This window comes from Melospiza georgiana, chromosome 32 (genome assembly GCF_028018845.1).
Source record: "Melospiza georgiana isolate bMelGeo1 chromosome 32, bMelGeo1.pri, whole genome shotgun sequence".
Classification (NCBI taxonomy): domain Eukaryota; kingdom Metazoa; phylum Chordata; class Aves; order Passeriformes; family Passerellidae; genus Melospiza; species Melospiza georgiana.
Genome location: NC_080461.1, coordinates 64,349 through 91,317, shown reverse-complemented (window position 1 = coordinate 91,317; position 26,969 = coordinate 64,349). Strand labels below are relative to the sequence as shown.

The following is a 26,969-nucleotide window of genomic DNA, read 5'->3' as shown; positions in this document are numbered from 1 at the left end:
AAGGGGGAAATAAAGGGAAAAATAAATGGGAATAAAAGGGAAAAATAAATGGGAAAAAATGCAAAAACAAATGGGGAAAATAATGGGGAAAATATGGGAAAAAATGAGAATAAAGGGGGAAAATAAATGGGAATAAAAGCGGAAAAAAAGGGGAAAAAATGCAAAAAAAATGGGAAAAATAATGGGAGGAAAATGGGAAAAAATGAGAATAAAGAGGAAAATAAATGGGAATAAAAGGGGGAAATAAAGGGAAAATAAATGGGAATAAAAGGGAAAAATAAATGGGAAAAATTGCAAAAATAAAGGGGAAAAATAAAGGGGAAAAAATGGAAAAAATGAGAATAAAGGGGAAAATAAATGGGAATAAAAGCGAAAAAAAAAGGGAAAAAAATGCAAAAAAATTTGGGAAAAATAATGGGGGGGAAATGGGAAAAAATGAGAATAAAGGGGGAAAATAAATGGGAAAAAAGGGGGAAATAAAGGGAAAAATAAATGGGAATAAAAGGGAAAATAAATGAGAATAAAGGGGGGAATAAATGGGAAAAATGCAAAAAAATGGGGAAAATAATGGGGAAAATATGGGGAAAAAATGAGAATAAAGGGGGGGAATAAATGGGGAAAAAGGAAAGAAAAATGGGAAAAATAAAGGGGAAAAAATGCAAAAAAAATTGGGAAAAATGCAAAGAAAAAAAGGGAAAAATAATGGGGAAAAAATGGAAAAAAATGAGAATAAGGGGGGGAATAAATGGGGAAAAATGCAAACAAAATGGGGAAAATAATGGGGAAAAATGGGAAAAAAATGAGAATAAAGGGGGAAAATAAATGGGAGTAAAAGGAAAAAATAAATGGGAAAGATAAATGGAAATAAAGCCAGAAAAAAATTGGAATAAAGGAAAAATAAGGGGAAAAATTAGGGGGAAAAAAACACCAAAAAATGGAAATAAAGGAAAAATAAAGGGAAAAAATAAATGGGAATAAAAGGGGGAAATAAAGGGGAAATAAATGGGAATAAAAGGGAAAAATAAATGGGGAAAAATGCAAAAAAAATGGGGAAAATAATGGGGAAAAAATGGGAAAAAATGAGAATAAAGGGGGAAAATAAATGGGAATAAAATGGAAATATAAATGGGAAAAATGCAAAAAAAAGGGAAAATTAATGGGGAAAAAATGGGAAAAATGAGAATAAAGGGGGAAAATAAAAGGGAAGAAACGGGGAAAAATAAATGGGAATAAAAGGGAAAATAAATGGGAAAAAATGCAAAAAAAAGGGGGAAAATAATGGGGGAAAATGGGAAAAAATGAGAATAAAGGGGGAAAATAAATGGGGAAAAAGGGGAAAAAAAAGGGAAAAATAATGGGGAAAAAATGGAAAAAACATGAGAATAAAGGGGGAAAATAAATGGGGGAAAATGCAAAAAAATGGGGAAAATAAAGGGGAAAAAATGAGAATAAAGGGGGAAAATAAATGGGAATAAAAGGGAAAAATAAATGGGAAAAATGCAAAAAAATAGGAAAAATAATGGGGAAAAATGGGAAAAAATGAGAATAAAGGGGGAAAATAAATGGGGAAAAATGCAAAAAAAAGGGAAAAATAATGGGGAAAAAATGGAAAAAAATGAGAATAAAGGGGGAAAATAAATGGGAATAAAATGGAAAAATAAATGGGAATAAAAGGGAAAATAAATGGGAATAAAAGCGAAAAAAAAGGGAAAAAATGCACAAAAAAAGGGGAAAAATAATGGGGGGAAAATGGGGAAAAATGAGAATAAAGAGGAAAATAAATGGGAATAAAAGGGGGAAATAAAGGGAAAATAAATGGGAATAAAAGGGAAAAATAAATGGGAATAAAAGGGGGAAATCAATGGGAAAGATAAATGGGAATAAAGCAAAAAAAAATTGAATGAAGCGAAAAAAGAAATGGGAAAAAAAGGAAAATAAAGGGGAAAATAAAGGGGAAAAATCCATGGGAATGAAGGGAAAAATAAACTGGAAAAAGGGGAAAATAATTGGGAATAAAAGGGAAAAATAAATGGGAAAAAAGGGGAAATAAAGGGAAAATAATTGGGAATAAAAGGGAAAATCAATGGGAAAGATAAATGGGAAAAAAGCAAAAAAAAAATTGAATGAAGCGAAAAAATGAATGGGAAAAACAGGAAAATGAAGGGGGAAATAAAGGGGAAAATCCATGGGAATGAAGGGTTCGATCCCCGCAATCCAGATGTTCCCCCCCCCCCATTCCAGCTGTTCCCGCCCTGTTCCCGACTCCACCTGGAGCCGTTCCAGGGGTTCCGAACCCCAATCCAGATGTGAACCTCCCCGGTTCCAGCTGTTGGGTTCCAGCTGTTCCAGCCTCTGCCTGGACCCATTCCAGCTGTTCCCCCCCCATTCCAGCTGTGACACCCCCCCCCCAATCGGGGCTCAACACCCCAAATCCAGATGTGGAAAACAACCCAACAACTCCCCCATTCCAGCTGTTCTGTCCATTCCAGACTCCGCCTGGACCCATTCCAGATGTTCCCCCCCATTCCAGCTGTTCCTACCCCCAATCCAGATGTGAACCCCTCATTCATTCCAGATGTGGGACCCCGCCCTGTTCCAGCTGTTCCTCCCATTCCCGGCTCCGCCTGGACCCGCTCCAGATGTTTCCCCCCCATTCCAGAGGTTCCTACACCCCAATCCAGATGTGAACCCCCCCCCCCCATTCTGGGGCCCAAAACCCCAAATCCAGATGTGAAATCCCAATTCCAGCTGTTCCAGACGCCTCCTGGACCAATGCCGGGCCTCGAGACCCCCAATCCAGATGTGGAAAACACCCCCCCCATTCCAGCTGTTCTGCCCATTCCAGACTCCGCCTGAACCCGTTCCAGATGTTGCCCCCCCCATTCCAGCCGTTCCTACCCCCCAATCCAGATGTGAACCCCTCATTCATTCCAGATGTGGGACCCCCCCCCCCGTTCCAGCTGTTCCTCCCATTCCGGACTCCGCCTGGACCCGTTCCAGATGTTTCCCCCCATTCCAGCGGTTCCTAACCCAAATCCAGATGTGGAGTCCCCCGTTCCAGATGTTTCCCCCATTCCAGGGGTTCCTACACCCCAATCCAGGTGTGAGCCCCCCCCCAATCCAGATGTGGAACCCTCCCCCCCGTTCCAGCTGTTCCGGACTCCTCCTGGACCCGTTCCAGATGTTTCCCCCATTCCGGGGGTTCCTAACCCAAATCCAGCTGTGAGCCCCCCCCCCCCCCCCCAATTCCGGGCCTGGAGACCCCCAATCCAGATGTGGAAACCACCCCCCCCCCCCCCCCCCCGTTCCAGCTGTTCCCGACTCCGCCTGGACCCGTTCCAGCTGTTTCCCCCCCCATTCCGGGGGTTCCCAACCCCAATCCAGATGTGCGCCCCCCCCCCCCCTCCATTCCGAGGGCCGGGACCCCCAATCCAGCTGTTGCTCCCCCCGTTCCAGCTGTTCCCCCACCCGGTGACACTGGAAGAGCTTTGGGGACACTCGGGGACACCCGGGGGAGCCTCGGGGACATTTGGGGACACTGCGGACACTGCGGACACTGGGGACACTCGGGGACACTCGGGGACACCCGGGGACCCCTCAGGACACTCGGGGACCCTCGGGGACATTTGGGGACACTGCTGGACACTTGGGGACACCTGGGGACACTCAGCACCCCTGGGGACACTCAGTGACCCTCAGGACCCTTGGGGACACTCAGTGACCCTTGGGGACACTTGGTGACACCTGGAGACACTCAGTGACCCTGGATGGCACTCAGTGACCTTTGGTGACACTCTGGTGGCATCTGGTGGCCCTTGGGGACACCTGATGACCCTTGGGGACATTTGATGGCACTCAGCGACCCTTGGGGACACCTGGGGACACTCAGTGACCCTTGGGGACCCCTGGTGACACTTGGGGACACTCGATGACCCTTGGGGACACTCAATGACCCCCAGGAACCCTCGGGGCCACTTGGGGACCCTCAGGACCCTTGGGGACATTCGGGGACCCTTGGGGACACTCAGTGACCCTTGCTGGCCCTTGGGGACACTCAGTGACGCTCAGTGACATTTGGTGACACTCTGGTGACCCTTGGTGGCATTTGGTGACACCGGTGACATTTGGTGACCCTCTGGTGGAAGTCGCTGGGCCCCAGGAGGGCGTTGACGAGCACGGGGTGGCCTTGGGGACACTCGGGGACACTTGGGGACACTCAGTGACCCCTCAGGACACTCAGTGACCCCCAGGAACCCTTGGTGACCCTTGGGGACCCCTGGTGACGCTTGGGGACACTCGGTGACCCTTGGGGACCCTCGGTGACCCTTGGTGACCCTTGGGGACATTTGGTGACCCTCAGTGACGCTTGGGGACCCTTGGGGACACTCGATGACCCTTGGGGACACTCTGTGACCCTCGGTGACGCTCAGTGACGCACAATGACACAATCAAAGAGACTCGGTGACATTTGGTGACCCTTGGTGACCATTTGGTGGCCCTTGGTGACATTTGGTGGCCCTGGGTGACCCTCGGTGGCCCTGGGTGACCCCAGTGACACTCTGATGTCCCTTGGTGGCCCTGGTGACGCGGGTGTCCCTCGGGTGTCCCTCAGACGGACACGGAGCCCTGCCGGAAGTCACTGGGCCCCAGGAGGGCGTTGACGAGCACGGGGCGGCCGCGGTGGCACTCGGCCTGCGCCGCCCTCAGCACGGCCACCACCCTGCGCTCCGTGTCCCCAGCGCTGCTGTCCCCAACGCTGTCCCCAGCCGTGTCCCCAATGCTGTCCCCTCCGGTGTCCCCAGCCGTGTCCCCAGCCGTGTCCCCAGCGCTGTCCCCAGCGTTGTCCCCTCCATTGTCCCCTCCGTTGTCCCCTCCGGTGTCCCCAGCGCTGTCCAGGACGAAGCCGCGCCCGCCCAGAGCCGCCGCCACCTTGTGGTAATCTGGGGACACACGGGTGGCACTGTCACCTCCATGGGGGTGGCATTGTCACCATGGTGACACACGGGTGGCACTGGGCACTGTCACCTCCATGGGGGTGGCACTGTCACCATGGGGATGGCACTGTCACTGCAGAGGGTGGCACTGTCACCAGGGATGGCATTGTCACCATGGGGACACATGGGTGGCATTGTCACCACAGTGGTCAGTGGGTCACTCAGTGGTCAGTTGGTCACTCAGTGGTCACTCAGTGGTCACTCAGTGGTCAGTTGGTCACTCAGTGGTCACTCAGTGGTCACTCAGTGGTCACTATGGGTCAGTGGTCACTCAGTGGTCACTCAGCAGTCACTCAGTGGTCACTATGGGTCAGTGGTCACTCAGTGGTCAGTTGGTCATTCAGTGGTCAGTGGTCACTCAGTGGTCGCTATGGGTCAGTTGGTCACTCTGGTCACTCAGTGGTCAGTTGGTCACTCAGTGGTCACTCAGTTGGTCAGTGGTCAGTTGGTCACTCACCGCTGTAGTTCAGCCCGCAGCCCACGGCGCTGCCCAGCAGGGGGAGCGGCTGTCCCTGGTTATGGGGCAGTCAGTGGTCAGTTGGTCACTCATGGTCACTATGGGTCAGTTGGTCACTCAGTGGTCAGTTGGTCACTCAGTGGTCACTATGGGTCAGTGGTCAGTTGGTCACTCAGTGGTCACTCAGTGGTCAGTTGGTCAGTGGTCACTCACTCACCGCTGTAGGCCAGCCCGCAGCCCACGGCGCTGCCCAGCAGGGGGAGCTGCTGTCCCTGGTTATGGGTCAGTGCTCACTGTGGGTCAGTGGTCACTATGGGTCAGTGGTCAGTTGGTCAGGTGGTCACTCAGTGGTCACTCAGTGGTCACTATGGGTCAGTGGTCAGTTGGTCACTCACCGCTGTAGCTCAGCCCGCAGCCCACGGCGCTGCCCAGCAGGGGGAGCTGCTGTCCCTGGGTATGGGGCAGTCAGTGGTCACTGTGGGTCAGTGCCCACTATGGGTCAGTGGTCACTCAGTGGTCAGTGGTCACTCAGTGGTCACTCAGTGGTCAGTTGGTCACTCAGTGGTCAGTTGGTCAGTGGTCAGTTGGTCACTCACTCACCGCTGTAGCTCAGCCCGCAGCCCACGGCGCTGCCCAGCAGGGGGAGCTGCTGTGCCTCGTTATGGGGCACTCAGTGCTCACTATGGGTCAGTGGTCACTCAGTGGTCACTCAGCGGTCACTCAGTGGTCACTCAGTGGTCACTCAGTGGTCACTATGGGTCAGTTGGTCACTCAGCGGTCACTCAGTGGTCAGTTGGTCAGTTGGTCACTCACCGCTGTAGTTCAGCCCGCAGCCCACGGCGCTGCCCAGCAGGGGGAGCTGCTCGCGGCTGATCTGGGTCCAGCCGGCGTCGTTGCCAACCAGGGCGATGACCGGGACCTGGGGACAGACAGAGTGACACGGGGACATGGGGACAGCAGGGACAGACAGAGTGACACGGGGACATGGGGACAGACAGAGTGACACGGGGACACGGGGACAGCAGGGACAGACAGAGTGACACGGGGACACTGATGGGACAGGGACAGACAGAGTGACACGGAGACATGGGGACAGGGACATGGGGACAGGGACAGACAGAGTGACACGGGGACGTGGGGACAGACGGGACAGAGTGACACTGATGGGACACAGGGACACAGCTGGGACAGGGACATGGACCTGGGGACAGGGCCTGGGGACAGGGGACGAAGTGACACAGATGGGACACAGCTGGGGACAGGGACACAGGGACAGGGACACAGGGACACAGCTGGGGACAGCAGGGACAGGGACCTGGGGACAGACATGGGGAGAGCAGGAGGGGACAAAGTGACACAGGGACAGGGACAATGACGGTGACAATGACACAGTGATAGATGACACTGACAATGACAGTGACAGTGACACAGTGACAGTGACAGTGACACAGTGACAGTGACAGTGACAGTGACAGTGACACAGTGACAGTGACAGTGACAATGACAATGACACAGTGACAGTGACAGTGACAGTGACACAGTGACACAGTGACACAGTGACAGTGACAATGACAGTGACAGTGACACAGTGACACAGTGACAGTGACACAGTGACAGTGACACGGTGACACAGTGACACAGTGACACAGTGACAGTGACAATGACAGTGACACAGTGACAGTGACAGTCACACAGTGACACAGTGACACGGTGACAATGACACAGTGACACATGACACAGTGACAGTGACACAGTGACAGTGACACAATGACACAGTGACAGTGACAGTGACACAGTGACAGTGACCTTGTGGCGCACGAAGGTGTCGAACTCCATCAGGCTGAAGCCCAGGGAGCCGTCCCCGAACAGGACCCACACCTGGGACAGTCCCCAAATGTCACCAAATGTCACCAAAGGTCACCTGAGTGTCACCGAGTGCCACCCATGGGTGGCCCTGGGGACCCTCTGGCCCCTGCAATGTCCCCAGTGTCCCCCTCAATGTCCCCATCCCCTTCACACCCCCCATCCCCAATGTCCCCAATGTCCCCAGTGTCTCCATCAATGTCCCCAATGTCCCCAATGTTCCCATGTCCCCTCCAGTGTCCCCAATGTCCCTGATGTCCCTTTGTCCCCACAGTGTCCCCCCACTGTCCCCCCTGCCTCCATCCCCCAACGTCCCCAATCCCCCCAATGTCCCCAATGTCCCCATGCCCCCCTCAATGTCCCAAATATCCCCAGTGTCCCCCCCGATGTCCCCAATGTCCCCAATGCCCACCCACTCCCAGTGTCCCCAATATCCTCCCATTGTCCCCAATGTCCCCAGTGTCCCCCAATGTCCCCATGTCCCCAGTGTCCCCAATCCCCCCAACGTCTCCCATCCCCCAATGACCCCCCGATGTCCCCAGTGTCCCCCATCCCTCCCCATTCCCCCAATGTCCCCACTGCCCCCAATGTCCCCCAGTGTCCCCCATCCCTCCCCATTCCCCCAATGTCCCCAATGTCCCCAAATACCTCAATGTCCTCATATCCCACAGTCCCCCATGTGCCCCTAAATGTCCCCAATGTCCCCATCCCCTCCAATGTCCCCAATGTCCCCATTCCCCCTACATGTCCCCAATGTCCCCCTCAATGTCCCCCCCATGTCCCCCCCATGTCCCCATCCCCCCAATATCCCCAGTGTCCCCATGTCCCCCCCGATGTCCCCAATGTCCCCCCCATGTCCCCCCCATGTCCCCCCCAATGTCCCCCCATTGTCCCCAATGTCCCCATGTCCCCCTCAATGTCCCCAGTGTCCCCAATGTCCCCAGTGTCCCCCATCCCTCCCCATTCCCCCATTCCACCAATGTCCCCAATGTCCCCAAATACCTCAATGTGCTCATATCCCACAGCCCCCCATGTCCCCCTAAATGTCCCCAATGTCCCCCTCAATGTCCCCCATGCCCCCCTACATGCCCCCAATGTCCCCCTCAATGTCCCCATCCCCCCAATGTCCCCCCCGATGTCCCCATCCCCCCAATGTCCCCAGTGTCCCCATGTCCCCCCAATGTCCCCAATGCCCCCCCACTCCCATCCCCCCAATGTCCCCCCCAATATCCCTCCAGTGTCCCCACTGTCCCCCCCAGTGTCCCCCCCGCTGTCCCCCCCAGTGTCCCCAATGTCCCCCCAGTGTCCCCCCCGCTGTCCCCAGGTGTCCCCAGGTGTCACCTCAGCCTCGGGCCGGCAGAGTTTGGCCCCGAGCGCGAATCCTCCGCCCACGCCCAGCGTGCCAAAGGGACCTGAGGGGACAATGGGGACATTGGGGACAGTGGGGACATCAGGGACAGTGGGGACATTGGGGACATCAGGGGACATTGGGGACATTGGGGACATTGGGGACATCAGGGGACATTGGGGACATCAGTGCCAAAGGGACCTGAGGGGACAGTGGGGACATCAGGGGACATTGGGGACATTGGGGACATCAGGGGACAATGGGGACATCAGTGCCAAAGGGACCTGAGGGGACAGTGGGGACAATGGGGACATTGGGGACATCAGGGACACCACCAGGGACAGCAGGGACACAGGGACAGCAGTGCCAAAGGGACCTGAGGGGACAGTGGGGACATTGGGGACATTGGGGACATTGGGGACATCAGGGGACATCAGTGCCAAAGGGACCTGAGGGGACATTGGGGACATCAGGGGACATCAGGGACACCACCGGGGACAGCAGGGACACAGGGGACATCAGTGCCAAAGGGACCTGAGGGGACAATGGGGACATTGGGGACATTGGGGACATTGGGGACATCAGTGCCAAAGGGACCTGAGGAGACAATGGGGACATCAGGGGACATTGGGGACATCAGGGGACATCAGGGACAGTGGGGACATCAGGGGACATCAGGGGACATCAGTGCCAAAGGGACCTGAGGGGACAATGGGGACATTGGGGACATTGGGGACATCAGGGCCACCACTGGGGACAGCAGGGGACATCAGGGACACAGGGACATGAATGCCAAAGGGACCTGAGGGGACATTGGGGACATCAGTGCCATCAAACCAGGGACAGAGGGGACAGAGGGACATGAGTGCCAAAGGAACCTGAGGGGACATTGGGGACATCAGTGCCACCACCGGGGCCAGGCGGGACACAGGGGACATTGGGGACATCAGTGCCACCACCGGGGACAGCAGGGACATCAGGGGACATCAATGCCAAAGGGACCTGAGGGGACACTGGGGACATTGGGGACATCAGGGACACCACCAGGGACAGCAGGGACAGTGAAGGGACAGTGGGGACATCAGTGCCACCACCGGGGACATCAGGGACATCAGTGCCAAAGGGACCTGAGGGGACATTGGGGACATTGGGGACATCAGGGGACATCGGTGCCACCACCGGGGACAGCAGGGACAGTGAAGGGACATTGGGGACATCAGTGCCACCACCAGGGACAGTGGGGACAGCAGTGCCAAAGGGACCTGAGGGGACAATGGGGACATTGGGGACATCAGTGCCACCACCGGGGACAGCTGGGACACAAGGACCTGAGGGGACAATGGGGACACAAGGGACAGCAGGGACAGCAGTGCCACCAGGGACACAGGGACATGAGTGCCAAAGGGACCTGAGGGGACACTGGGGACATCAGTGCCATCACTGGGGACAGCTGGGACACAGGGAGCTGAGGGGACAATGGGACATTGGGGACATCAGGGGACATCAGTGCCAAAGGGACCTGAGGGGACATTGGGGACATCAGTGCCACCAAACCAGGCACAGAGGGGACACGGGGACGTGCTCCCACCTGTCTGCTGGCAGGGGTGGCCGTGACCACAGGTGTCCCCAATGTCCCCAGTGTCCCCAACATCCCCAACGTCCCCAACGTCCCATCAATGTCCCCAATGTCCCCAATCGCCCCAATGTCCCCAATGTCCCCAGTGTCCCCAATGTCCCAAATGTCCCCAATGTCCCCAACATCCCCAATCCCCCCAGTGTCCCATCAATGTCCCCAATGTCCCCAGTGTCCCCAATGTCCCCAATCCCCCCAGGTGTCCCCAATCCCCCCATTGTCCCCAGTGTCCCTTACCCGGGTCCAGCCACCCTCGGGGCTGCCGTGGCCGCACCGTGTACGCCGCTGTCCCCTCAATGTCCCCATTGTCCCATCAATGTCCCATCAATGTCCCCAATCCCCCCAGTGTCCCCAGTGTCCCCAATGATCCCCGCAATGTCCCATCAATGTCCCCAACGCCCCCAACATCCCCAGTGTCCCCAGTGTCACCATACCTGGGTCCATCCACCCTCGGGGCTGCCATGGCCGCACTGTGTACGCCGCTGTCCCCTCAATGTCCCCAATGTCCCCAATGTCCCATCAATGTCCCAGTGTCCCCAGTGTCCCCGATGTCCCCAGTGTCCCCAATGTCCCCACTGTCCCCAGTGTCCCCAACGCCCCCATTGTCCCCAGTGTCCCTTACCCGGGTCCAGCCACCCCCGGGGCTGCCGTGGCCGCACCGTGTACGCCGCCGTGCCCACGAAGTCGCCGCCGTCGGCCACCAGGATGCTCTGGGGGGGCAGGAGCCGATCGAGGGCCTGGAGCAGCATCAGGGGGTTCAGGTGGCACGGGGGGGGCACCGCGGCCTTGGCGCTGCGGGGACGGAACACGAAAATCCCGAATTTGGGGGGTCTGAGCCCAAAAATCCTCCCAAAAAAGGAAGGAGCCCAAAAATCCCAAATTTGGGAGGTCTGAGCCCAAAAATCCTCCCAAAAAAGGAATGAGCCCAAAAATCCCGAACTGGGGGGGTCTGAGCCCAAAAATCCTCCCAAAAAAGGAATGAGCCCAAAAATCCCGAACTGAGGGGGTCTGAGCCCAAAAATCCCGAATTGCGGTGGTCTGAACCCAAAAATCCTCCCAAAAATGGAATGAGCCCAAAAATCCCAAATTTGGGGGGTCTGAACCCAAAAATCCCAAATTGGGGGGGTCTGAGCCCAAAAATCCCGAATTTGGGGGGGTCTGAGCCCAAAAATCCCGAACTGGGGGGGGCTGAGGCCAAAAATCCCAAATTGGGGGGGTCTGAGCCCAAAAATCCCAAATTTAGGTGGTCTGAACCCAAAAATCCCAAACTGGGGGGGTCTGAGCCCAAAAATCCCAACCCCCCCCTTGGAGCGGTGTGGAAGGGGCTGCGGTGCCCCCCCCAAAATCAGGAATGGGATCCCCCAAATGTCCCCACCCGTCCCTGTCCTTCTGTCCCCGTCCCGTGTCCGTCTGTCCCCGTCCCGTGTCCGTCTGTCCGTCCCTGATTCAGCCACTCCCTGTCCCCGTCCCTGTCCGTCTGTCCCCCCTCTGTCCCTCTGTCCCCCCCACCAGTGTCCGTCTGTCCGTCCCTCACCGGTTCAGCCCCTCCTCGTGTCCCGCTGTCCCCATTCCCGTGTCCGTCTGTCCCCCCTGTGTCTGTCTGTCCCCTCTGTCCCCTCTGTCCGTCTTGTCCCCATCCCCGTGTCCATCTGTCCCCTCTGTCCGTCTGTCCCCATCCCGTGTCCATCTGTCCCCTCTGTCCGTCTGTCCGTCCCTGACCCGTTCAACCCCTCCCTGTCCCTCTGTCCCCATCCCTGTCCCCCTGTTTCTGTCCCCGTCCTGTGTCCGTCTGTCCGTCCCTCAGTGATTCAGCCCCTCCCTATCCCCAGTGTTCCCCTGTCCCCCCCGTGTCCGTCTGTCCCCCCCCTGTCCCCTCTGTTCCCGTCCCGTATCTGTCTGTCCGTCCCGTGTCTGTCTGTCCATCCCGTGTCCGTCTGTCCGTCTGTCCGTCCCTCACCGGTTCAGCCCCTCCCTGTCCCCCTGTCCCCGTCCCGTGTCCGTCTGTCCGTCCCTCACCCGTTCAGCCTCTCCCTGTCCCCATCCCTGTCCCCATTCCCGTGTCCCCCTGTCCCCATTCCCATGTCCGTCTGTCCGTCCCTCACCGGTTCAGCCCCTCCCTGTCCCTCTGTCCCCTCTGTCCGTCTGTCCGTCCCTCACCGGTTCAGCCTCTCCCTGTCCCCGTCCCTGTCCCCCTGTTTCTGTCCCCATTCCCGTGTCCGTCTGTCCGTCCCTCACCGGTTCAGCCCCTCCCTGTCCCCTCTGTCCGTCTGTCCGTCCCTCACCGGTTCAGCCGCTCCTTCTCCTCCTCGGCCTCCCGCAGCCGCTGCAGCCACGGCCGGGGGCAGCTGAAGCCGGGCAGGCTCCGCGACAGCGCCACCAGCAGCGACGCCGGGTCACCTGGGGACACAAAAATGTCACCAAATGTCACCAAATGTCACCCAATGTCACCGAAAATGTCACCCAGTGTCACCCAGTGTCACCACAGCGCCACCAGCAGGGACGCGGGGTCACCTGGGGGACAATGCCACCAGAAATGTCACCAAATGTCACCCAATGTCACCACAAAACCGGTTCATTCTGACCCCAAACCGCCTCATTTTAACCCCAAAACTGCCTCATTTTAACCCCAAACCGGTTCATTCTAACCCAAACCAGTTCATTCTGACCCCAAACCCGCCTCATTTTAACCCCAAACCGCCTCATTTTGACCCCAAAACCGCCTCATTCTGACCCCAAAACCGCCTCATTTAAACCCCAAAACCGCCTCATTTTAACCCCAAACCGCCTCATTCTGACCCCAAACCGCCTCATTTTAACCCCAAAACCGCCTCAATCTGACCCCAAACCGGTTCATTCCGACCCCAAACCGGTTCATTCTGACCCCAAACCGCCTCATTTTAACCCCAAACCGCCTCATTCCGACCCCAAACCGCCTCATTCTGACCCCAAACCGCCTCATTTTAACCCCAAACCGGTTCATCCCGACCCCAAACCGGTTATTTGTGTCCCAGACTCCCTCACCCAGCAGGGCCAGCCGCGGTTTCCAGAACATTCCGAGTTCCTCAGCAGCTGCTCCCGGTTGTGGTTTGACCCAAAACCGCCTCATTTTAACCCCAAAACCGCCTCATTCTGCCCCCAAACCGGTTCATTCCGACCCCAAACCGGTTCATTCCGACCCAAACCGGTTCATTCCGACCCAAACCGGTTCATTCCGACCCAAACCACCTCATCCCGACCCCAAACCGGTTCATTCCGACCCCAAACCGGTTCATTCCGACCCAAACCGGTTCATTCTGACCCCAAACCGGTTCATTCCGACCCAAACCGGTTCATTCGTGTCCCAGGGTCCCTCACCCAGCAGGGCCAGCCGCGGTTTCCAGAACACGTCCGAGTTCCTCAGCAGCTGCTCCCGGTTTCGGTTCACGGCCACCACGGCGGCGCCGCGGCCGAAGAGGCGCCCGTAGGACAGGCGGAAATCGCACACGGTGCCTGGGGGGACACGGCAAAGTGTCCCCAAAGTGTCACCAAAATGTCCCCAAAGTGTCACCAAGGTGTCCCCAGGGTGTCCCTGAGGTGTCCCCAAAGTGTCCCCAAGGTGTCCCCAGGGTGTCCCCAAGACGTCCCCAAGGTGTCCCCAGGGTGTCCCCAATGTCCCCAATGTCCCCAATGTCCCCAGGGTGTCCCCAGGGTGTCCCCAATGTCCCCAGCTGTCCCCAAGGTGTCCCCAGGGTGTCCCCGAGGTATCCCCATGGTGTCCCAAGATGTCCCCAAGGTGTCCCCAAGGTGTCCCCAAGGTGTCCCCAAAGTGTCACCAAGGTCTCCCCAAGGTGTCCCCAAGGTGTCCCCGCGGTGTCCCCAGGGTGTCCCCAGGTGTCCCCAGGGTGTCCCCAGGGTGTCCCCAATGTCCCCAGGGTGTCCCCAAAGTGTCCCCAAGGTGTCCCCAGGGTGTCCCTGAAGTCTCCCCAAAGTGTCCCCAAGGTGTCCCCGAGGTGTCCCCAAGGTGACCCCAGGGTGTCCCCAATGTCCCCAGGGTGTCCCCAAGGTGTCCCCAAGGTGTCCCCAGGGTGTCCCTGAAGTCTCCCCAAAGTGTCCCCAAGGTGTCCCCGAGGTGTCCCCGTGGTGTCCCCAAGGTGACCCCAGGGTGTCCCCAATGTCCCCAGGGTGTCCCCAAGGTGTCCCCGCGGTGTCCCCAGGTGTCCCCAAGGTGTCCCCAGGGTGTCCCCAAAGTGTCCCCGAGGTGTCCCCGAGGTGTCCCCAAGGTGTCCCCGAGCTGTCCCCAATGTCCCCAGGTGTCCCCAGGGTGTCCCCAAGGTGTCCCCGAGGTGTCCCCAGGGTGTCCCCAAGCTGTCCCCGCGGTGTCCCCAAAGTGTCCCCAGGGTGTCCCCAAAGTGTCCCCCAGCTGTCCCAAGGTGTCCCCAAAGTGTCCCCCAGCTGTCCCCAGGGTGTCCCCAATGTCCCCAGCTGTCCCCAAAGTGTCCCCCAGCTGTCCCCAAAGTGTCCCCAAGGTGTCCCCAGCTGTCACCAAGGTGTCCCCGAGGTGTCCCCAAGGTGTCCCCGCGGTGTCCCCAAGCTGTCCCCAAGGTGTCCCCAGCTGTCCCCAAGGTGTCCCCAGGGTGTCCCCAGGATGTCCCCGATGTGTCCCCAGGGTGTCCCCAAAGTGTCCCCACGGTGTCCCCAAGGTGTCCCCGAGTTCTCCCCAGGGTGTCCCCGAGCTGTCCCCAGGTGTCCCCAATGTCCCCAGGTGTCCCCAAGGTGTCCCCAGGGTGTCCCCGTTGTGTCCCCAGCTGTCCCCGTTGTGTCCCCAAAGTGTCCCTGAAGTGTCCCCAAGGTGTCCCCGAGGGTGTCCCCAGGATGTCCCCGAAGTGTCCCTGAAGTGTCCCCAGGGTGTCCCCAAGGTGTCCCCAAGGTGTCCCCAGCTGTCCACAAGGTGTCTCTGATGTCCCCAGGGTGTCCCCAAGGTGCCCCCAAAGTGTCCCCAAAGTGTCCCCAAGGTGTCCCCAATGTCCCCGTGGTGTCCCTGAGGTGTCCCCAGGGTGTCCCCAATGTCCCCAATGTCCCCAGGGTGTCCCCAAGGTGTCCCCAGGGTGTCCCCAGGTGTCCCCGAGGAGTCCCCAAAGTGTCCCCAAGGTGTCCCCAGGGTGTCCCCAAAGTGTCCCCAAGGTGTCCCCGAGCTGTCCCCAATGTCCCCAGGTGTCCCCAAGGTGTCCCCAAGTGTCCCCAAGGTGTCCCCAAGGTGTCCCCAAGGTGTCCCCAAGGTGTCCCCAGGGTGTCCCCAAAGTGTCCCCAGGTTGTCCCCAGGGTGTCCCCAGGTGTCCCCAAGGTGTCCCCAGGGTGTCCCCAAAGTGTCCCCAGGGTGTCCCCGAGGTGTCCCCGAGGTGTCCCCGAGCTGTCCCCAAAGTGTCCCCAAAGTGTCCCCAAAGTGTCCCCAAGGTGTCCCCAAGGTGTCTCCGAGTTCTCCCCAAGGTGTCCCCAAGGTGTCCCCAGGGTGTCCCCAGTGTGTCCCCAGCTGTCCCCAATGTCCCCAGGGTGTCCCCAATGTCCCCAGGGTGTCCCCAATGTCCCCAGCTGTCCCCAGCTGTCCCCAGGTGTCCCCAATGTCCCCAATGTCCCCAATGTCCCCAGCTGTCCCCAGGTGTCCCCAAGGTGTCCCCAAGGTGTCCCCAGGTGTCCCCAATGTCCCCAAGGTGTCCCCAGCTGTCCCCAATGTCCCCAGCTGTCCCCAGGGTGTCCCCAATGTCCCCAATGTCCCCAGCTGTCCCCAGGTGTCCCCAATGTCCCCAAAGTGTCCCCAATGTCCCCAGCTGTCCCCAATGTCCCCAGGGTGTCCCCAGCTGTCCCCAATGTCCCCAGCTGTCCCCAGGTGTCCCCAGGTGTCCCCAGCTGTCCCCCCCCGGGTACCTGCCAGCAGCACCAGGTCGGCGTCCCTCAGCGCCTGGCGCCGGTTCTGCCGCAGCCCCAGGGGGCACTCGGGGGGCAGCAGCCCCCGCGCGGCGCCGCCCAGGTAGCAGGGCACGCCCAGGGCCTGCAGGGCCGCCCTGGGGGACACCAGGGGACACGAGGGGACAGTGACCCCAAACTGGCGATGTTCGGCCCCAAAATGGTCCCCAAAACCAGCTCCATTTGGCCCCAAAACCGCCTCCATTTGGCCCCCAAAACCGGCTCCATTTGGCCCCAAACTGGTCTCAAAATCACCTTCATTTGGCCCCAAATTGGCTCCATTTGGCTCCAAACTGGCCCCAAAACCGGCTCCAAATTGGCTCCAAACTGGCCCCAAACTGGCACCAAACTGGCCCCAAACCAGCTGCATTTGGCCCCAAATTGGCTCCATTTGGCCCCAAACCGGCTCCATTTGGCCCCAAACTGGCCCCAAACTGGCACCAAACTGGCCCCAAACTGGCTCCATTTGGCCCCAAACTGGCCCCAAACCAGCTGCATTTGGCCCCAAATTGGCTCCATTTCGCCCCAAACTGGCCCCCAAAACCGGATCCATTTGACCCCAAACCGGCTCCATTTGGCCCCAAATTGGCTCCATTAGGCGCCAAACTGGCCCCATTTGGCCCCAAATTGGCTCCATTAGGGGCCAAACTGGCCCCCAAAACCGGATCCATTTGGCACCAAACTGGCCCCAAACTGGCCCCAAACCGGCTCCATTTGGCCCCAAATTGGCCCCAAATTGGCACCATTTGGCCCCAAACTGGTCTCAAAACTGGCTCCATTTGGCCCCAAACTGGCCCCAAACTGGCCCCAAACCGGCTCCATTTGGCCCCAAATTGGCTCCATTAGGTGCCAAACTGGCTCAGTTCGGCCCCAAACTGGCCCCCAAAACCAGCTCCACTTGGCACCAAACCGGCTCCATTTGGCCCCAAACTGGCCCCAAAACTGGCTCTATTTGACCCAAAACGGCTGCATTTGGCCCCAAACCGGCTCCATTTGGCACTAAACTGGCAAAGTTCAGCCCCAAACTGGCCCCAAACTGGCTCCATTTGGCCCCAAACTGGCTCCATTTGGCCCCAAACTGGCCCCAAAACCGGCTCCATTTGGCCCCAAACTGGCCCCAAACTGGCTCAGTTCAGCCCCAAAATGGCCCCAAATTGGCTCCATTTGGCCCCAAACTGGCAAAATTCAGCCCCAAACTGGCCCCCAAAACCGGCTCCATTTGGCACCAAACTGGTCTCAGAATCGCCTTCATTTGGCCCCAAACCGGCTCCATTTGACCCCAAACTGGCCCCCCAAACCGGCTGCTTTTGGCCTCAAACTGGCTCCATTTGGCCCCAAACTGGCCCCAAACTGGCTCCATTTGGCCCCAAACTGGCCCCCAAAACCGGCTCCATTTGGCCCCAAACTGGCCCCAAACTGGCTCAGTTCAGCCCCAAACTGGCCCCAAACCGGCTCCATTTGGCCCCAAACTGGCAAAGTTCAGCCCCAAACCGGCTCCATTTGGCCCCAAACTGGCCCCAAACTGGCTCAGTTCAGCCCCAAACTGGCCCCAAATTGGCTCCATTTGGCCCCAAACTGGCCCCAAACCGGCTCCATTTGGCCCCAAACCGGCTCAGTTCAGCCCCAAACTGGCCCCAAACCGGCTCCATTTGGCCCCAAACCGGCTCAGTTCAGCCCCAAACTGGCCCCAAAACCGGCTCCATTTGGCCCCAAACTGGCCCCAAACTGGCAAAGTTCAGCCCCAAACCGGCTCCATTTGGCCCCAAACTGGCCCCAAACCGGCTCCATTTGGCACCAAACTGGTCCCCAAAACCGGCTGCATTTGGACCCAAACTGGTCTCAAAATCACCTTCATTTGGCCCCAAACTGGCCCCAAACCGGCTCCATTTGGCACCAAACTGGCAAAGTTCAGCCCCAAACTGGCCCCCAAATTGGCTCCATTTGGCCCCAAACTGGCCCCCAAACCGGCTCCATTTGGCACCAAACTGGCTCCATTTGGCCCCAAACTGGCCCCAAACCGGCTCCATTTGGCCCCAAACTGGCCCCAAACTGGCTCAGTTCAGCCCCAAACTGGCCCCAAACCGGCTCCATTTGGCCCCAAACTGGCTCCAAACTGGCCCCAAACTGGCTCAGTTCAGCCCCAAACTGGCCCCCAAAACCGGCTCCATTTGGCACCAAACTGGCCCCAAACTGGCCCCAAACTGGCCCCAAACCGGCTCCATTTGGCCCCAAACCGGCTCCATTTGGCCCCAAACTGGCTCAACTGGGGACCCAAACTGGTTGGGTTTGGCCCCAAAGTGGCTCCATTTGACCCCAAACCGGCCCCGTTTGGCCCCAGAAGTGACCCAGCTGCGATCCCAGTCCCTCCCAATCCCCTCCCAGTCCCTCCCAGTCCATCCCAGTATAACCCACTCTCCCCCCAGTATATCCCAGTCCCTCCCAGTCCATCCCAGTCCCTCCCAGTCCCTCCCAGTATATCCCAGTCCCTCCCAGTCCCTCCCAGTTTATCCCAGTCCATCCCAGTCCCATCCCAGTCCATCTCAGTCCCTCCCAGTCCCTCCCAATCCCCTCCCAGTCCCTCCCAGTATATCCCAGTTTATCCCAGTCCCTCCCAGTCCCCCCCAGTCCCCACCTGAGCTCCTCTGCGGGCGTTGGGGGCAGCAGGGCCTGACTGCCCACGAGCAGCAGCGGCCGCTGGGCCCGGCTCAGGAGCTCGGCCACCTGCTGGACCTGGGTTAACAGAGATAACCCGGGATTAACCCGGGATTAACCCGGGATTAACCCGGGATTAACCCAAACACAACTGGGATTAACCCGGGATTAACCCAGATTAACCCGGGATTAACCCAAACACAACTGGGATTAACCCGGGATTAACCCAAACACAACTGGGATTAACCCGGGATTAACCCAGATTAACCCGGGATTAACCCAAACACAACTGGGATTAACCCGGGATTAACCCGGGATTAACCCAAACACAACTGGGATTAACCCGGGATTCATTTCAACAGAGTGGGGATTAACCAAATTTGGGGGTTTTTCCCCATTTTGGGATATTTTGGGGTGATTTTTGGGGCGATTTTTGGGATATTTTGGGGCGATTTTTGGGATATTTTGGGGTGAATTTTCGGATATTTTGGGGTGATTTTTGGGATATTTTTTGGATATTTTGGGGTGATTTTTGGGATATTTTTGGGATATTTTGGGGTGATTTTTGGGGCGATTTTTGGGATATTTTTGGGATATTTTGGGGTGATTTATGGGATATTTTGGGATATTTTGGGGTGATTTTTGGGGTGAATTTTCAGATATTTTGGGGTGATTTTTGGGGTGAATTTTCGGATATTTTGGGATATTTTGGGGTGATTTTTGGGATATTTTGGGGTGATTTTTGGGGTGATTTTTGGGATATTTTGGGGTGATTTTTGGGGATATTTTGGGGCGATTTTGGGGATATTTTTGGGATATTTTGAGGTTATTTTTGGGATATTTTGGGGCGATTTTGGGGTGATTTTTGGGATATTTTGGGGATATTTTGGGGTGATTTTGGGGGTGAATTTTCGGAGATTTTGGGGTGATTTTTGGGGCGATTTTTGGGATATTTTGGGGATATTTTGGGGTGATTTTTGGGATATTTTTGGGGTGTTTTTGGGATATTTTGGGATATTTTGGGATATTTTGGGGTGATTTTTGGGATATTTTTGGGATGATTTTTGGGATATTTTGGGATATTTTGGGGATACTTTGGGGTGATTTTTGGGTGATGTTTGGGGTGATTTTTGGGATATTTTGGGGCGATTTTTGGGGAGATTTTTGGGATATTTTGGGATATTTTGGGGTGATTTTTGGGGCGATGTTTGGGGTGATTTTTGGGGATATTTTGGGGTGGTTTTTGGGGTGATTTTTGGGGTGATTTTTGGGATATTTTGGGGTGATTTTTGGGGCGATGTTTGGGGTGATTTTTGGGGATATTTTGGGGTGGTTTTTGGGGTGATTTTTGGGGTGATTTTTGGGATATTTTGGGGTGATTTTTGGGGTATTTTTGGGATATTTTGGGGTGAATTTTGGGATATTTTGGTGTGATTTTGGGGCGATTTTTGGGGTTTTTGTGCCTCACCTGCTGCGGGGTCGCCCTGGGGATGCTCAGCCCCAGCGGGTGCAGCTCCCGCGGCTCCCAGGCCCCCGCAAAGAGATCGCACAGGTAATTCCACAGGTACCTGGAACGGGAGTTTTATGGGGTTTTTGGGGGGTTTTATGGGGTTTGGGGTTTTTATGGGGTTTGGGGATTTTTTGGGGTTTTTTGGGTTTGATTTTGGGGTTTTTATGGGGTTTTTGGGAGGTTTTCAGGGGGTTTATGAGGGGATTTTATGGGGTTTTGGGGTTTTTGTGTGGTTCTTGTGGGTTTTGGGGTTTTTTGGGGTTTGGGGTTTTTAGGTGGCATTTTGGGGTTTTTTGGGTTTGATTTTTGGGGTTTTTATGTGGTTTTGGGGAGGTTTTTCAGGGGTTTTATGAGGGGTTTTTGTAGAGTTTATGATGGGGTTTTGGGGCTTTTGTGGGGTTTATGATGGGGGTTTTTGTGGGATTTGGGGTTTTTATGGGGTTTGGGGATTTTTTGGGGTTTTTTTGGGTTTGATTTTTGGGGTTTTTATGGGGTTTTTGGGAGGTTTTTCAGGGGTTTTGGAGGGGTTTTTGTAGAGTTTATGACGGGGTTTTGGGGGTTTTGTGGGGTTTTTGTGGGTTTTTGTGGGATTTGGGGTTTTTATGGGGTTTGGGGTTTTTAGGTGGCATTTTGGGGTTTTTTTGGGGTTGATTTTTGGGGTTTTTATGGGGTTTCTGTGAGGTTTTCAGGGGTTTTATGAGGGGTTCTATGGGGTTTTCAGGGGGTTTATGAGGGGTTTTTATGGGATTTTTGTGGGGTTTATAATGGGGTTTTTATGGGGTTTTTGTGGTTTTTTTGTGCGTTTTTTTGGGGATTTGGGGTTTTTATGGGGTTTCTGTGAGGGTTTTCAGGGGTTTTTGAGGGGTTTTTGTGGGGTTTATGATGGGGGTTTTTGTGGGATTTGAGTTTTTATGGGGTTTGGGGATTTTTTGGGGTTTTTGGGTTTGATTTTTGGGGTTTTTATGAGGTTTCTGTGAGGGTTTTAAGGAATTTTTGAGGGGTTTTTGTGGGGTTTGCAATGGGGTTTTTGTGGGATTTGGGATTTTATGGGGTTTTGGGGGGTTATAGGATTTGGGGTTTTTGGGGTTTTTATGGGGTTTTGGGGTCTTACGGGGTTTTTATGGGGTTTGGGGATTTTTTGGGGTTTTTTTTTGTTTCATTTTTGGGGTTTTTATGGGGTTTCTGTGAGGTTTTTCAGGGGGTTTATGAGGGGTTATTGTAGAGTTTATGACGGGATTTTGGGGTTTTTATGGGGTTTGGGGTTTTTGGGGTTTTTATGGGGTTTGGGGGTTTTGGGGTTTTTATGGGGTTTGGGGATTTTTTGGGGTTTTTTGGGGTTGATTTTTGGGGTTTTATGGGGTTTTTGTGAGGTTTTTCATGGGGTTTATGAGGGGTTTTTGTGGGGTTTACAATGGGGTTTTTATGGGGTTTTTGGGGGGTTTTTATGGGATTTAGGGTTTTGGAGGGTTTATGGGGTTTTTGGGGAGAATTTGGGGTTTTTGTGGGGTTTGGGGAGGTTTTGGGGATATTTTTTGGCTTATTTTGGGGTTGGGTTTGGGGTGGATTTGGGGCATTTCTGGGATGGTTTTTGGGGTATTTTTGGGGTTATTTTGGTGTTGTTTTGGGGGTATTTCGGGGGTATTTTGGGGTACTTTTGGTGGTTTTTAGGGTGGGTATCGGGGTATTTTTGGGGTGGTTTTTGGGGTATTTTCCAGGTGGTTTTTGGGGTTATTTTTGGGTATTTTTGGGGTGGGTTTTGGGGTATGTTTGGGGATTTTTGGGTTATTTTGGGGTGGGGTTTGGGTTGGATTTGGGGCATTTCTGGGGTGGTTTTTGGGGTATTTTTGGGGCAGTTTTGGGGTGATTTTGGGGTGATTTTTTGGGCTATTTTGAGGATTTTTTCAGGTTATTTTGGGGTATTTTTGGGGTTATTTTGGGGTATTTTGGGGAGGAATCTGGGGTATTTTTGGGGTATTTTGGGGCGTTTTTGGGATGATTTTTTGGGTGGGTTTTTGGGGTATTTTCCAGGTGGTTTTTGGGGTTATTTTTGGGTATTTTTTGGGGTGGGTTTTGGGGTATTTTGGGGGTTATTTTGGGGCTGTTTTGGGGTAATTTTGGGGTATTTTTGGTGGTTTTTTAGGGTGGGTATCGGGGTATTTTTGGGGTGGTTTTTGGGGTGATTTTTGGGTATTTTTGGGGTATTTTCCAGGTGGTTTTTGGGGTTATTTTTGGGTATTTTTGGGGCATTTTTGGGGTGTTTTTGGGGTTATTTTGGGGCTGTTTTGGTGTGGGTTTTGGGGTATTTTTGGGGTTATTTTTGGGGTTATTTTGGGGTATTTTTGGGAGGAATCTGGGTGGATTTTCAGGGTGCTATGGGGGCAGTTTTGGGGGTAATTTTGGGGCTCTTTTCTCACCACTGGACGAGTTTCCCCCGCAGCCCCCGGGGGGTTTGGGAGGCCCCGAGCTCCTTCTGGACCACGTGGAAGGGATAAAGGACATCGATGGGCAGCTCCACGAACACGGGGCCTGGGCACCCCAAAAACAGCAAAAAATCCATCGGGGGCACCCCAAAATCCCTTTGAGGAGTTTGTGACCCCAAATCCCACAGCAGAACCCCAAAAAACCCCAAAAATCCCCAAAAAAACCACTCCAAAATCAACCAAAAAATATTCCAAAAACCCCCAAAACCCCAAAAATCACCATTAAATAATCAAAAAAAAACCCCAAAAAATCCCTCCAAAAACCCCAAATCCATCAGGGACACCCCAAAATCCCTTCAAGGGGTTTGTGACCCCAAATCCCACAGCAGCACCCCAAAAAATCTTAAAATTCCCAAAAAAACCAGCCCAAAATCAACCAAAAATATCCCAAAAAAACCCCAAAAATCCCAAAAAAACCACCCAAAAACCAACCAAAAAATATCCCAAAAAACCCCAAAAATCCTAAAAAACCACCCCAAAATCAATCAAAAAATATCCCAAAAAACCCCAAAAATCCTAAAAAAACCACCCCAAAATCAACCAAAAAATATCCCAAAAAACCCCAAATCCAGGGGGATCACCCCAAAATCCCTTTGAGGAGTTTGTGACCCCAAATCCCACAGCAGAACCCCAAAAAAACCCAAAAATCCCTAAAATATCCCCAGGAAATTTTGGGATTTCTCCCACCCCAAATTCCCATTTTGGGGCCAATTTTGGGATCCCAAATCTCAAGGAAATTTTGGGAATTTTGGGATTCCAAGCCAGGGAAATTTTGGGGAATTTTGGGGAATTTTGGGATTCCAACCCAAGGAAATTTTGGGAATTTTTGGGATTCCCGCCCATGGGAATTTTGAGGAATTTTGGGGAATTTTGAGATTCCAAGCCAGGGAAATTTTTGGGTCCCTCCCACCCCAAATTCCCATTTTGGGGCCAATTTTGGGATCCCAAATCCCAGAAAATTCTGGGATCCCAATCCTGGGAAATTGTGGGAATTTTGGGATTCTAACCCTGGGGAAATCTGGGAATTTTGGGATTCCAACCCAAGGAAATTTCAGGAATTTTGTGATTTCAACCCATAGGAATTTGGGGTATTTTGGGATTCCAACCATGGGAAAATTTGAGAATTTTGGGATTCCAACCCATGGGAAAATTTGGGATTTTTGGGATTCCAAGCCAGGGAAATTTTGGGGAATTTTGGGGAATTTTGGGATTCCAACCCAAGGAAATTTTGGAAATTTTTGGGATTTCAACCCATGGGAATTTTGAGGAATTTTGGGGAATTTTGGAATTTTTTGGAAATTTTAGGAATCCTCACCAGGCGTGCCCTCCATGGCGGTGGCGCAGTGTGGGGACGGAAATTACAAATCCCATGGAAATGTTGGGGTATTTTAGGGAATTTTGAGATTCCAACCCAAGGGAATTTTGGGAATTTTTGGGATTTCAGCCCATGGGGAATTTTGGGGAATTTTGGGATTCCAACCATGGGAAAATTTGGGAATTTTGGGATTCCAAGTCATGGGAATTTTGGGAAATTTTGGGATTCCAATCCTGGGAAAATTTGGGAATTTTGGGTAAATTTTGAGATTCCAATGCAAGGGAATTTTGGGAATTTTTGGGATTCCAAGCCAAGGGGAATTTTGGGGAATTTTGGGATTCTAACCCTGGGAAATTTTGGGAATTTTGGGGAATTTTGTGATTCCAACCCAAGGAAATTTTGGGAATTTTTGGGATTCCAACCCATGGGAATTTTGGGAAATTTTGGGATTCCAACCCAAGGAAATTTTGGAAATTTTTGGGATTTCAACCCATGGGGAATTTTGGGAATTTTGGGAATTTTTTGGAAATTTTAGGAATTCTCCCTCACCGGGCGTGCCCTCCATGGCGGTGGCGAAGGCGCGGCGCGGGGACGGAAATTACAAATCCCATGGAAATTTTGGGGTATTTTAGGGAATTTTGGGAAATTTGGGCAATTTTGGAATTTTTTGGAAATTTTAGGAATTCTCACCAGGCGTGGCCTCCATGGCAGTGGCGAAGGCGCGGCGCGGGGACGGAAATTACAAATCCCAAGGAAATTTCGGGGTAATTCAGGGAATTTTGGGATTCCAGCCCACGGGAATTTCGGGAATTTTTGGGGAATTTTTGGAGAATTTTTGGGGAAATTTTGGGGAATTTTGGGAATTGTCTCTCACCAGGCGTGTCCTCCATGGCGGTGGCGAAGGCGTGGGGACGGAAATTCCCAACCCCAAGGAAATTTCGGGGTATTTTGGGGAATTTTGGGATTCCAACCCAAGGGAATTTTGGGAATTTTGGGATTCCAACCCATGGGAAATTTTGGCAATTTTTGGGATTTCAACCCATGGGAATATTGGGGAATTTTGGGATTCCAACCCATGGGAATTTTGAGGAATTTTGAGGAACTTTGGGATTCCAACCCAAGGAAATTTTGGAAATTTTTGGGATTCCAACCCATGGGAAAATTTGGGAATTTTGGGATTCCAACCCATGGGAATTTTGAGGAATTTTGGGGAATTTTGGGATTCCAAACCAAGGAAATTTCAGGAATTTTGGGACTCCAACCATGGGAACTTTGAGGAATTTTGGGGAATTTTGGGATTCCAACCATGGGAATTTTGAGGAATTTTGAGGAATTTTGGGATTTCAACCCTTGGGGAATTTTGGGGAATTTTGGGATTCCAACCCAAGGAAATTTTGGAAATTTTTGGGATTCCAACCCATGGGAATATTGGGAATTTTTGGGGAATTTTTGGGAATTTTTAGGAAATTTTAGGAATCCTCACCGGGCGTGCCCTCCATGGCGGTGGCGATGGCGTGGGGACGGAAATTACAAATCCCAAGGAAATTTCGGGGTAATTCAGGGAATTTTGGGATTCCAGCCCACGGGAATTTCGGGAATTTTTGGGGAATTTTTGGGAATTTTTAGGAAATTTTGGGAATCCTCACCGGGCGTGCCCTCCATGGCGGTGGCGAAGGCGCGGCGCAGGGTGGGGACGATGTCGCGCACGGCGCGCACCGAGAGCGACGCCTTGCACAGCGTGCGGAACAGAGGAACCTGCGGGATGTCCTGGAGAGCCCCCCGGCCCTGGAATGAGGAAATCCCGGAATTTGGGAATTTTGGGGATTCCGGAATTTGGGAATTTTGGGAATCTTGGGAATCTGGGAATTTCAGATTTTGGGAATGAGAGAATTCCAGAATTTGGGAATTTTGGGAATTCAGGAATTCGGGGGTCTGGGAATGGCAAAGGGGATTTGGGGATTCGAGAGGAACCTGCGGGATGTCCTGGAGAGCCCCCAGCCCTGGAATGAGAGAATCCCGGAATTTTGGGGATTTTGGGAATTCCAGAATTTGGGAATTTTGGGAATTTTGGAAATTTGGGGGTCTGGGAATGGCAAAGGGGATTTGGGGATTTGGGAACAGAGGAACCTGCGGGATGTCCTGGAGAGCCCCCGGCCCTGGAACGAAAAAATTCTGGAATTCTGGGGATTTTGGGAATTCCGGAATCTGGGAATTTTGGGAATTTGGGGGTTTGGGAATGGCAAAGGGGATTTGGGAACAGAGGAACCTGCGGGGTGTCCTGGAGAGCCCCCAGCCCTGGAACGAGGAAATCCCGGAATTTGGGGATTTTGGGAATTCAGGAATTTGGGAATTTTGGGAATCTGGGAATTTCAGATTTTGGGAATGAGAGAATTCCAGAATTTGGGAATTTTGGGAATTCGGGAATCCGGGGGTTTGGGAATGGCAAAGGGGATTTGGGGATTTGGGAACAGCGGAACCTGCGGGATGTCCTGGGGAGCCCCCAGCCCTGGAACGAGAGAATCCCGGAATTTTGGGAATTTGGGGATTTCCGGAATTTGGGAATTTTGGGAATTTTGGAAATTTGGGGGTCTGGGAATGGCAAAGGGGATTTGGGGATTTGGGAACAGTGGGACCTGCGGGATGTCCTGGAGAGCTCCCAGACCTGGAACGAAAAAATTCTGGAATTCTGGGAATTTTGGGGAATTTTGGGAATTCAGGAATTTGGGAATTCGGGAATTCAGGAATTCAGGAATGGGATTGGGGATTTGGGGATTTTGGGG

At 53.8% G+C, this 26,969-nt stretch overlaps 1 protein-coding gene across 1 annotated transcript in view; it reads right to left on the bottom strand.

Moving 5' to 3' along the window:
• Nucleotides 1–4,067: 4,067 nt before the first annotated feature.
• Nucleotides 4,068–26,969, bottom strand: part of ILVBL (ilvB acetolactate synthase like) — a 39,602-nt gene continuing 16,700 nt past the window's right edge. The window contains exons 5-18 of the mRNA XM_058042605.1: nucleotides 25,836–25,974; nucleotides 22,809–22,920; nucleotides 20,353–20,452; nucleotides 18,865–18,962; nucleotides 16,194–16,330; nucleotides 13,650–13,784; nucleotides 12,578–12,692; nucleotides 10,918–11,087; nucleotides 8,656–8,726; nucleotides 7,258–7,329; nucleotides 6,265–6,370; nucleotides 4,890–4,940; nucleotides 4,559–4,736; nucleotides 4,068–4,094 (exon numbers count right to left, since the gene is read on the bottom strand). Of these exons, the coding sequence (XP_057898588.1) occupies nucleotides 4,609–4,736; nucleotides 4,890–4,940; nucleotides 6,265–6,370; nucleotides 7,258–7,329; nucleotides 8,656–8,726; nucleotides 10,918–11,087; nucleotides 12,578–12,692; nucleotides 13,650–13,784; nucleotides 16,194–16,330; nucleotides 18,865–18,962; nucleotides 20,353–20,452; nucleotides 22,809–22,920; nucleotides 25,836–25,974 (1,434 nt within the window). The 3' untranslated portion in view covers nucleotides 4,068–4,094; nucleotides 4,559–4,608. The remainder of the gene's footprint in view (nucleotides 4,095–4,558; nucleotides 4,737–4,889; nucleotides 4,941–6,264; nucleotides 6,371–7,257; nucleotides 7,330–8,655; nucleotides 8,727–10,917; nucleotides 11,088–12,577; nucleotides 12,693–13,649; nucleotides 13,785–16,193; nucleotides 16,331–18,864; nucleotides 18,963–20,352; nucleotides 20,453–22,808; nucleotides 22,921–25,835; nucleotides 25,975–26,969) is intronic.